Genomic DNA, 12,016 nt, shown 5'->3' on the forward strand with positions numbered 1-12,016 from the left:
GCTTCATACCATACATACACCAAGCAAATGAGATACAAGGGTACTTAGGGACAAACTACATAGAGGATTCACACAATTTCAAGTTCATCTCCCATGAAGGTGTAGCTCCTGTTGTGGTCCAAATGGGGTGGGTGGATTTTATGTTGTTTCCGATCAAACCAGGTACTTAAAAAAACAAAACATTATGGTTGTGGGATGGGGGTGTTGCTTGCTTGCATTTTACTTATCTTTATTTTAATTTGACTGTTAGATGGACCTCTCCTCTGCTGCCTTGTGGGACATCTTTGGGAGAAGAAAAGGTTAAGGAACAAACCTGTCAGGTGGCTGTTGCGGTTGCTCGAGAGTAACCAGGCAGGACTCCGACTTGTGTTTTACAGGCTTTATTTTGGTGCAAACTATTTACAGTGAAGAGCCCCAAAGCTCATCTCTGGCTCAATCACTAGCAGAATCCGGGAGTGGTCTTTTTTTGGGACTTCCTCCAACATAAGAGTTTTGTTACCCCCAAACGTCTCCTCCCCTCTCTGCGCCTCAAACTACTGCAAAGGGTGGGCGATGGCAAGGGCGTGTTTTCCTCCTGTCCAGCTTGCCCAGGAGCAGCGTTAAGGCTCCCACCAGCATCCTCTGGTCCTTGCACCTTTTCTCCACTGGAGGTGGGGCTTTCCTCCTCCCCAGAAGAGGAACTGCTTCGCAAGATTTTCGGAGGCTCCCTGTAACACAACTGCCCTTCTATTTCTCGCCTCTGAGCCGATGGCAGTTCCCTGACAAAACCCTACAAAAACCTGGAGTGGAGGCCCTAAGATGGTTGGGTGGCACCTTGGTGGCTTCCTTCTGGCAACTCCTGCAGCCATGCTGGTGCCAAACGTATTGTTCTACTTTTCTTTGGGATGGATCAGTGAGGCCGAGAGGGGGGTCTTGTCGTCTGGGCAACCCAGGACCTCCACACACCCTGTCCAGGCTTCTGCCCAAGGGAGGCCACTTGGGTGCTGCTAACACAGCAGCTTGGATTTACCCCCAGAGGCACACTCCATTGTCTCTCAAGACAGACGGATGGGAACAAGAGTTGTGCTTCTCATTTGCTGTATTGATGTACAGTGGTGCCTCGCAAGACGAAATTAATTTGTTCCGCAAGTTTTTTCTTCCTGCGAGTTTTTCGTCTTGCAAAGCACGGTTTCCCATAGGAATGCATTGAAAATCAATCAATGCGTTCCTATGGAGACCGTCCGGGGACAGAGGGGAAGCGCCGAGCCTTCCCCTCTGTCCCCGGACCTGTTTTAAAGCAAGGGAAGGGGCAGCGGGGAGAATCGCTTCTCCCTGTTGCCGCCCCATGGTTCAAAAGGGGTCTGGGGAGAGAGGGGAAGGCGCGCGCCTTCCCCGCTATCCCCGGAGCTAAGCGGCTAAGAAAACGAAAAACTCCTTCGTCTAGCGAGTTTTTCGTCTTCCGAGGCATTCGTCTTGCGGGGCACCACTGTACTACATTTTTATGCTTGACACCTTTTATTCCTCTGTGAGTGTAAAACTCTCACAATGAAAAATATACAGAAAATTAACTTATATTAGTAATAGAAAGTCTCTGCCCCACCCTGCTACATTCCTACAAGTGCCTTCATTTCCAGGCAGAGGCAAATACAAATAAATTGATAGCTTTTTTTGCAGTACAGGAAAAGTGCAGGGCAAGTTGGGAGAGGAATTCGCTGCCCTGGCAATCCCACCTTAGTCTCTGGAACAAACATACATCTCGTCGTTCTGGCAAATGCATGCTAAGCCTCAGCACAACTACAGAGGGTGAAATATCACCTTTCAAAAGGAACACAGAAAGAGGTGAGGGCAGCAGGGGGCAACATTTCAGCAACTAACAAAACATCATTTTACCTTGACTAGGATTTTGCCTTTCAAACTCTGAGGACTTGGAAGCTGCTTGGAATCCCCCGCGCTCACCGAAGTCAAGTCCAGCTTGTCACTGAAAATCTCCTTGAGGTATTGAGCAATTTTCTTTTGCTGTTGAATACTGCAGTGGTTTTCGATAGACAATATAATTGGAAATCTGAAAGGAAGAGGGGAGAAGAGGGGGAGGGACCCCCAAGGTCTCAAAAATTTATCTCGACAAACATCTAGCCCATCACAGCACAACACAGAATGATTGCGGTGTGTTGGTTTTCATAACTTCAGTTTTGTTGGAGGACCCCAGGCTCTTGTATTATGAAGAGTGGGAGAAAAACTTATCTCTATCCACTTTCTCCACTCTATACCAAATTTGAGAAACCTACATCATGTCTCCACCAACCTCAGTCTGCCTTCACCTGCCTGTCTTCTGACTTGCATCCGATCCAGGGAGCGATGCTGCGTATCAGTTTCCTTCCCGCCCCCCAACCCTTAGTCTCAGCGCTGCCTCTTGTAAGGAAGAGGACGGAGGCAAAACTTGAATTATTGTAATTTATTCTCTGAATCGCCCAGAGATGTTGCGATGCAGGGCGGTATATGAATTAAATAAATAATATTAATAAAAATAATAAGCAGTTGGCTGTTGGAGAGCTTGTGACTCTCATTGCTCAGTCAGTAGAGCACAGAGACTCGTAATCTAAGAGTCGTGGGTTCGAGTCCCACGTTGGGCAAAAGATCCCTGCATTGCAGGGGGTTGGACTAGATGACCCTCAGGATCCGTTCCAACTCTAGAATTCCAGAGTTTAAAAAGTTGTGTGTCAACACAAACACAGCAACAGGGAGAGAGATTAACATTACACTGTGCACTTTTTCTGTTTTACAATTTCAAATACACATCCTTAATATATCAATGACTTCCCTTCATCTCTTTCCATGGTTCATTTTACATATCTTAAATCCCTGCATATTTTACAAAAACTATACTATTCACTATTCCATTATTGCATCCATCAAAACTTATTTACACTGTTGAATTTATCTTAATGCTGCCAGTATTTTCAGCTGTACACAAATATTTCCCACATATTCAATAAACGTTTTCCAATCTTCTTTAAACATATGTTCTTCTTGTTCTCTTATTCTATATGTTAAGTCTGCAAGTTGTACATATTCTGTCAACTTAAGTTGGCATTCTTCTTTGGCTGGGACCTCGTTCGTTTTCCATTTTGGGGCTAACAAAACACAGGCCACAGTTGTTGCGTACATAAGTAACCTTTGGGAATTTCAGTCTGAATTATCCCCAAGAGAAAGTACTTTGGGTTTTTGGGAAAGTACTTTTAAACTTTTTTTTCCCAATTCATTATAGATCATATAGGTCTTTTATCCTTTTACATGTCCACCACATATGAAAGAATGTTCCCTCCACCTTTTTACACTTCCAGCACTTATCTGATTCTGTCTTGTAAATCTTAGCAAGCCTACTCAGAGTTAAATACCACCTGTGAATCATTTTCAAGTAGTTCGCCTTCAAAGAATAACATGCTGTAAATTTCAAGTCACTTTTCCAGAGTTTTTACCAGAGGTTAAAATCTATATTGTGTTCTATATCTATTGCCCAACACAGCAACAGGGAAATATTATATTAATCACTGTGCGACTTTAATAACAGGAGATTATGGCATTATAGTACATTGAATGCATGTACAGTCATACCTTGGTTGACGAACAGCTTAGCAGTCAAACGTTTTGGCTCCTGAACACCACAAACCCAGAAGTGAGTGTTCCAGTTTGAGAACCTTCTTTTGGAAGCCAAACGTCCAGCAGGGCTTCTGTGGCTTCCGATTGGCTGCAGGAGCCAATCGGAAGCCACACCTTGGAAGTCTAACGTTTTAGAAATCAAACGGAATTCCAGAACGGATTCCGTTTGGCTTCCAAGGTACAATTGTACTACTATGGATTGTTCAAAGTCCCTGCTATACTTACTCATTCTTAACAAAGGCATTTTTGTTGATTGCTTCCACTACATCTTTAAAAAGTATTTTGGAAGTTAGGGTATAACCGTGATGCACAACTGGCTCCCCATCAGGACCATCCCAGCAGTCAACTGTTGAGACAAGAAAGTTGCACATTAAATAAATAATCTTCCAAAGAATAAACTTTCCCCCTTTTTCTTTCACGATAATGGGAGAAGAAGAGGTATTCCAAGCATGCACACAAAGAAATCCTGTGGAAATCCTGCTCAACAAATGAACATTCTCTTATTACATGCATCAAGTCTCATCTTTTCCACAATCTCATGCTGGCAAAATGATTAAAGCTGACTGTTCTGCTGTCATTATCATCAAGCGTAATTAGCAAGGATACCTGCCAAGAAAATTAAAGCAGAAGTCCGAGTAAGAGCTCTGACTATAGCCTTTTACTTGGCTAGAGTTGAATTGGGGGGAGGGATACGCACAAAAAAATCATATCTTTGTAATGGAAGTTTGATCATTTGCCCACCATCTGGTAGTTAATTTGGTCCTGTATTTGATGAATATGTATGGCACAAGTCTGGTTCTCTGGAAAAGTCATATGTTGGGACAGTCGAAGGAGATCTGAATTATATAAAAATACTCTAACACAAAAGGGACCTCCTCACCTTGATGCATGTACACTTAAGACTATCTAACCATTCAGTCAACCATTCCTAGCATGCCTCTCGAGTCCAAATTGGCTGTTGGTACTGTGAGATGTAAATCATTGGAGCAGTGAAATACAACATTCCTTGTTTTCCTAGAGTGGACACAGGCAGGGGGATGTTACTCCAGCCAGTATAACTTCCTGTTCCACTGGTCTGGAGCATCCTCCCCCTGTGTGTGACCAGCGAGATGGGTGTGACCCTGGCTGACTTCATAAAAGAGCTGAGTCACACAGCCATCTCTCTCTCTCTCTCTCTATACCATGCTGCCATTTTCTTCTCTTGATGCTGTTCTCTTAATGTATTTTGCTATTTGCTGGCTCTCATGGACTCACACTATGTTCTGTAACTACAGGCTAAAGTCTGCCTTCAGGGATCATACTGTGAACTGAATGTGAGGAAACTTCTTGTTACTTTTAAGGAAAGACTCTTGTGTCTTTATTCTTTTAAAAGGGAACACCAGGAATAATATTGCTTAACTAAAGAGATTCCAATGAATCTGCAAACTAGCTTTCTGCTATATTGAGGTGAATCTGCTCTACTGCATGACTCACTAGCGTGAGTGAAGGAATGATAATATTTAATCAATATATCTTCTCCTCTACTACCCTTAACATTCCCATAGGTATCCCCACGACTACCTACCTGAATCTATACCCATAGGTACTTAGTCCCAGCCCCATTTGCTTCCATTGTGCTCAGTGCTCCAAGCAATATTCCAAAGAATTCAACGTATGCTCCCTAATTAAGCAATCACATCTTAAAGAATGCATTATGCACCCAGAGCTCCCGTGCCAACTTTACTTCCATGGAAGATGCAGGGGGGAAATGCACACAGAGAGGTCCATTCATTGATACTGAATTCAACAAGAGATTCCGGATCAGGCTGGAATAATATCTTATTAAGCTTACAATTTCATGTCACTTCAAATGTTTGTGTTTTGACAACAAACACATTCTGGGCAGAATTACTGGCATATGCCATGATCAGTCCAATAAATGAGAGCTGGTGCACTTGTCTGAGACAACTGCAGAATTTTCTACACTGATAGAAATCAATATTTATGTGCCAAATCAAATCAGCGGGAACTTCCCTCCTAGGAGCTCATAGCAGGCATGGGCATAGCTGTCAACGTTTCCCCTTTTTTTTAAAGGGAAATTCCCTTATTCCGAATAGGATTCCTCGCAAGAAAAGGGAAAAGTTGACAGCTATGGGCACGGGGCACTTTTTATCAGCATAACAGTGGGAGTGAAAGGGTCAAAAAAACCCTCACTGTTTGTTGCAGCCCCAGTGAAAATCACCACCACACCTGCTATTATTCTACCCCCACCCCACCCCAAAGTGACTAAAAAAATGATGTGGCTATTAATATAATAATGTGGTTACTTATATTTATTTAAGCGGTTGCTCCTGACATATTTAGCATCACCTCTGCTTGGGGAATTCTTTTTTTAAGTAATCTTGTTCAATTGCTAACGGAGATAGTAACGCAGTACCTTATCTAAAACAGAATGCTCATATGACTTTATTATTGGATTTTGATTTAAAAGGGTTAGTATTATTACTTTAAACTTGCCAAAGGGCTAACAGAGTTTCTCATACGCATATGAATGAACACCAAACTCAGTTTTAGCAGTGATGTTTTCAAACCGTCTCCTTTGCATATAAGTGAACCACTTACACTGTGCTTTGCAAATTCAGTTTTCAGAAATCTAACATTCTGAATGGCACCATGCTGCTTACAAACAACTGCAAAGAATCATTTCAGCAGATTCAATATAGATTTCATTTTTGGAAAAAAGAAAAAAGGAGAAGCAGGAGTGTTGGAACAAGTCTACTGCAGCATCACATTACATTCTAATGAAAGAAGCAGCGTTTCAGATTGTATGTGGCCAGGGGGCTTTTCGTTCCTGTTGCTTTTCAACAGTAAACCACCTAGTTTTGCTACAAATATAGTGATATGCCAGATCAAATGTTGATCCGTGTGCAGCATAGTTTCTCTGTCTGTCTGTCTCTCCACACACACCTCGTCTGAGGAATTAACCTTTAGACTTAGAGCAAACCCTACAGAAATATTTATTGACTTGATTTTAAAAAAGAATTACATACCACTCAGATGTAAGCAAGCAGTTTACCAAAACCCAACATATTCCAACCTAATATAAAATAAAGAAAAAGAGGGCACCTTCAAGACATCGGCATCCATCTTGAAGAACTCGGGCGTACATCTCAACTTTAGACTGAGACAGAAGCTGGTCACCAGTTAGGTATGTGTTGTGAGAAGAAGCAATGTAGTAATTGCAAAGGGGTTGATCCATATCCTGGTTCACCTCACTGTGAAGCGGGTTGAACACGTCACAGGCGGGACTGCGCATGAAGTTTGTGAAGCCTTCGAAGGAGCAACAAACAGAGAGATAATAAACTTGCCCAAGTATCCAATGAATCATGCTTGGGCTTTGTGTTTGGAGGAAATAAATGAGGAGGTATAGGGGATAGGGAATTAAAAAAGAAAGGGTCAGGAAACAAGGGGGGGCACAATTTCAAAAAACAACACCAAACCCTCCCATGGGTTCCTCCACCAATTAAAGCCAAAGTCTAACCCAGGCATAGGCAAACTCCAGCCCTCCAGATGTTTGGGACTATAATTCCCATCATCCCTAGCTAACAGGACCGGTGGTCAGGAATGATGGGAACTGTAGTCCCAAACATCTAGAGGGCCAGAGTTTGCCTATGCCTGGTCCAACCTCTCTCATCAGTAATGTAATGAAAAATAGCTACTTTCAGTTGAAACCAAGGAATAGAAAGGAGTAACACCAAATAGAGTCTTCACATCTTTTTTAAAAAAAAAACCCAAAAAGTAACAATGAGAGAGAAAAAGAGATTCAAGTAGAGCTATATAAGAGAGCTTCAATAATAAATAAGCAACAACAGAAGGCTATGAAGGTCCCCAAACACCCAACCCTGTTTATTAAGCTTGCTTTCAGACTGCCTGATTTCTTCAGGCTTTATGGGGAGGAAAAGGAGGGAAAATTCTCTCAGACCCTAGAGAGCTCCACTGTGCCAATTTCAATGTACAGATTCAGGCAAGATTGCTCACATTGACTACTGCTGTTCTGTCAACAAAATCATTCCGCTAGTCATTGTCCTTCCTATCGGAATTTACTCAACAACCGTCCCGGCGGAGGGGGGGGGGAGAATCATCTTTAGTTTTTTGTGGGTATGAGAATTATTTCTCTTCCACTATGAACAATTTGGAATTCTGCATACAAGATAAAATGGCATGCATCTATAGAGGCCTTTTAAGGTTGAGGGAGCCGTGTTTATCAGCTACTGAGGGAGAAGAAAGGGGAGAACTGAAACCAAACAGCTCATGGGCAGAAATTCCACTTTCTAGCACAAGGTTTTGAAGAAGAATAGGAGTTTGGATTTGATATCCCGCTTTATCACTACCCTAAGGAGTCTTAAAGCAGCTAACATTCTCCTTTCCCTTCCTCCCCCACAACAAACACTCTGTGAGGTGCGTGGGGCTGAGAGACTTCAGAGAAGTGTGACTAGCCCAAGGTCACCCAGCAGCTGCATGTGGAGGAACAGAGATGCGAACCTGGTTCCCCAGATTACGAATCTACCACTCTTAACCACTACATCACGCTGGGACTAAAAAGGCAAACTGCGTGTGCAGCCGCTGTCTATGTGAGCAATTTCCCATCCAGATGAGTGGTGCACTCAACAAACCCTTACTTCTGCCTAAGAGTGTAGATGTAACAGAATTTGGGATGGGTGGTGGGAATGGAAAATTAGAAGAGCCATTGGAAGTACCATTGGGATTGAATTATAGAACAGTTTTGGGGTCAGCAACCTTTGGGGGCCAATGGGCAAACTTTTACCTTTTATTGTTGTTTTCCTATGTCAAGCTAGAGAAACTCTTGTGGGTGCAAAGCATACACCACAATCATTTTTATTGGCAAAAACCAAATGCTTCTCTCAAGTCTAATTTAAAAAGGGGAAGAAGACCCCGAGTGCCTGAGGGAAGGCCACATTGGCAATCCTTATAATAGCTGGTTGCTCTCACACATAAATCTCATACCAAACCTTTGCCACAGAGAAAATACTGCTGCATGAAAGCAATATAAGATGCCATTTAAGTAAACAGGGGAAATCTGAAAGATGTTACCTTCTATACCCAGAACATTTTTGGTCTTGTTTTCTTCCGAAACCTCAAATTTCCTTATGATGTCCAGACAATACTCGGTCGTCACATTGCTCATCTGCACCAAAGACAGCAATGATACATTTCTGATCCTGTGGAGTATGTGACCAACATGCCAAAACTGACTGCCAGACTCAGAATCTCGTTGGAAATCCCTTGGTCATACTCAGCACGCAGCCAACCATGAATGCAACTGTCAGTAAAAATATTCTTCAACGACCTTTTAGAGAGCTGGGGACTCTTGTCTTAGCCCTTTCCCCCTCCCCCATGAGCATCCTGGCTATCTTTCTAAAGATGAACACTGTGGAGAATTGGTGATCACTACTAGAGCTGTATCTGTCAGAGCAGAAGAGCTGTCTGGGCCAAGCTTTCAATCCTGGTTCAATATTGTATCTTAGGGCCAAATCACTCTTCTTTCCACTGCTGAAGAAGTAGCTAGAAGAAGAGTTTGGATTTGATATCCCGCTTTATCACTACCCGAAGGAGTCTCAAAGTGGCTAACATTCTCCTTTCCCCTCCTCGCCCACAACAAACACTCTGTGAGGTGAGTGGGGCTGAGAGACTTCAAAGAAGTGTGACTAGCCCAAGGTCACCCAGCAGCTGCATCTAGAGGAGTAGGGAATCAAACCCGGTTCACCAGATTACGAATCTACCGCTCTTAACCACTACACCACACTGGCTCTCATGTTGCTTTCTGGTGGTATATCAACAAAATTCACACTCGCAAAGTGGGGAGCTTCAATTCACTGCAGAGCATTAAAATACATGCTTCCAGGTGCACTTGTGGTGGTGGGAAAAGTCTGGGCTGCTGATTCCAAGGACAACGATTTTAACAGTTTGAACAGTTATCCCTCCCCCTGCCCTGTTCTACCATAACATGTGAGGTTGGGGAGAGAGAGAGACTGTCTTGTGCCAATTTAAGGACACTTTCTGGAAATCAAAGCATGTGAAACATCCCTTACTCTCACTCCCCACTCACCAGTCCTTTTAGTTCTTTAGTTGATAAGTTTATTGTTCTAGCCAAAGGCCATGACAAAGTTGTAGCAATAGTATTAATAAAGTAACACAGAACATGCATCCATAATATAACCAAACATCCATGATGTAAGAGAGAAATTACCAGAGACACCAGCAAGCTTAAATCTGGTTTGATTTCAGATTAAGCTTCCAAATCCCCAAAACAATTTATAGAGATTTTATCTAGCTTCCTGTCCCGTCCCCCCCAGCCACTCTGTGTACTACGAAGCTATTGTTGTCACTCAAAAGAAACTGAACCATTTCTGCTGGGGTGTACCTTCTAGCTTGTGTAAATGGGGGTTTCAAAAAGTGATCTCTTGGGTCTCTATATAAGGGGCAGGCCAACAGATAATGAGCAATGTCTACCACCTGAGGCTGACAACAAACACAACGTCTGTCTGTGTATGGGGCCTTGCTATACCAGCCAACCAAGACTGTGGCGGGTAGTCCTTTTAAAGCAGCAGTTCTAAGAATTTCCAGCCAAAAAAACCCACAGGCAGATCTGAAATTACAGGGGGACTGTAGTCAGCGATGACTGGAAGGCTAGGACTACACAATGGCTATATGCAATGTGTGTGTGAACACACAAACCACCATTGGCTGTTCTGTCTTTATTAGAAATATAGCAGGGCAGCCAGGCACGTATGAAACATGACCACCGCAAAGTAGAGATTGCACACTGTCCTGCTCTGACAGAGCATTCTTCAGCAGCTAAAGTCATATACCCTCCCCTCCAGGCTCTACCATTTAATCCTCCCTCCTAAATTTCATCCTCAGCAATCTAAAAACATGGATTCTCTCTTGAGAAAATAAGGCCTTCTGGCTACCACATATGATCAACTTAATTTCCCTATATTAGCATTATTTATTGCCCAGCCTCTACCACCTGGCCCCAGGGAGGGTTACAGCAATTTAAAATTCAACATTAAAAGCAATTAGACCAAATTACAGTTGCAGGAATAAGCAAGCTCCATGAAAACACATATCTTGGGTGTCAAAGAGGTGCATCTTCTGTGTGCAGTGGGAACCGTATGAGGAAGGTGCAGAGGGTATTGTACAACATAGGCACTGCCACAGAGAATTCCTGATTCTGGGCCACCACCTTCAAACTTCTGAGGGCAGTAGAGCTACCAAGAGGCCCCCTCTGTTGATCTTAAACACCCAAGAGAGTCCGTGGAGAATAATAATAATAATGATAATAATATAATTTATTATTTATACCCCGCCCATCTGGCTGGGTTTCCCAAGCCACTCTGGGCGGCTTCCAACAAAATATTAAAATACAATAGTCTGTCAAACATTAAAAGCTTCCCTAAACAGGGTTGCCTTCAGATGTCTTCTAAAAGTCTGGTAATTGTTGTTCTCTTTGACATGTGGTGGGAGGGCATTCCACAGGGCGGGCGCCACTACCAAGAAGGCCCTCTGCCTGGTTCCCTGTAACTTGGCTTCTCGCACTGAGGGAACCACCAGAAGGCCATCGGAGCTGGACCTCAGTGTCCGGGCAGAACGATGGGGGTGGAAATGCTCCTTCAGGTCTACTGGACTGAGGCCGTTTAGGGCTTTAAAGGTCAGACCAACACTTTGAATTGTGCTCGGAAACGTACTGGGAGCCAATGTAGGTCTTTCAAGACAGGTGTTATGTGGTCTCAGCGGCCGCTCCCAGTCACCAGTCTAGCTGCGGCATTCTGGATTAGTTGTAGTTTCCAGGTCACCTTCAAAGGTAGCCCCACGTAGAGCGTGTTGCAGTAGTCCAAGCGAGAGATAACTAGAGCATGCACCACTCTGGCAAGACAGTCTGTGGAGAGGTAGGGTCTCAGCCCGCATACCAGATGGAGCTGGTAAACAGCTGCCCTGGATACAGAATTTACCTGCGCCTCCATGGACAGCTGTGAGCCCAAAATGACTCTCAGGCTGCTCACTAGACTCCCAGAAGGAACTATTCTTTCAGATAGTTAGGGCCTAAGTCATTTAAGGCTTTGCAACACTAGCACCTTGAACTGAGCCTGGAAACAAACTGGCAGTCAATGCAACGGCTTTGAAACAGGGGCTATATGGAACCCAGCAAGTCTATAGATTTGGTTGACTTGGCCAAACTATTCCTGAAGGGTGTGAGAGCTCCAGTGTGTTGGAGCACCTCCACAGAGGACTCCCTCATTCCGTTCAACGGTGAAGGAAACTCCACAGAACTCAAGTGAATGGGGAAATCTCATTGTAAAGGAGATCTGTGTTTGCACTG

General features: G+C 43.6%; 1 protein-coding gene across 14 annotated transcripts in view; it reads right to left on the reverse strand.

Moving 5' to 3' along the window:
• PLCH1 (phospholipase C eta 1) overlaps nucleotides 1-12,016 on the reverse strand; it is a 150,778-nt gene that overhangs the window by 45,135 nt on the left and 93,627 nt on the right. For all 14 annotated transcript variants that reach the window (XM_079977547.1, XM_079977548.1, XM_079977543.1 and 11 more), the window contains 4 exons: nucleotides 8,728-8,821; nucleotides 6,742-6,945; nucleotides 3,862-3,982; nucleotides 1,870-2,041 (listed from right to left, as the gene is read on the reverse strand). In XM_079977547.1, coding sequence (XP_079833673.1) covers nucleotides 1,870-2,041; nucleotides 3,862-3,982; nucleotides 6,742-6,945; nucleotides 8,728-8,821 — 591 coding nt within the window. The remainder of the gene's footprint in view (nucleotides 1-1,869; nucleotides 2,042-3,861; nucleotides 3,983-6,741; nucleotides 6,946-8,727; nucleotides 8,822-12,016) is intronic.

The sequence above is a fragment of the Podarcis cretensis genome (assembly GCF_951804945.1).
Source record: "Podarcis cretensis genome assembly, chromosome: 5".
NCBI lineage: Eukaryota > Metazoa > Chordata > Lepidosauria > Squamata > Lacertidae > Podarcis > Podarcis cretensis.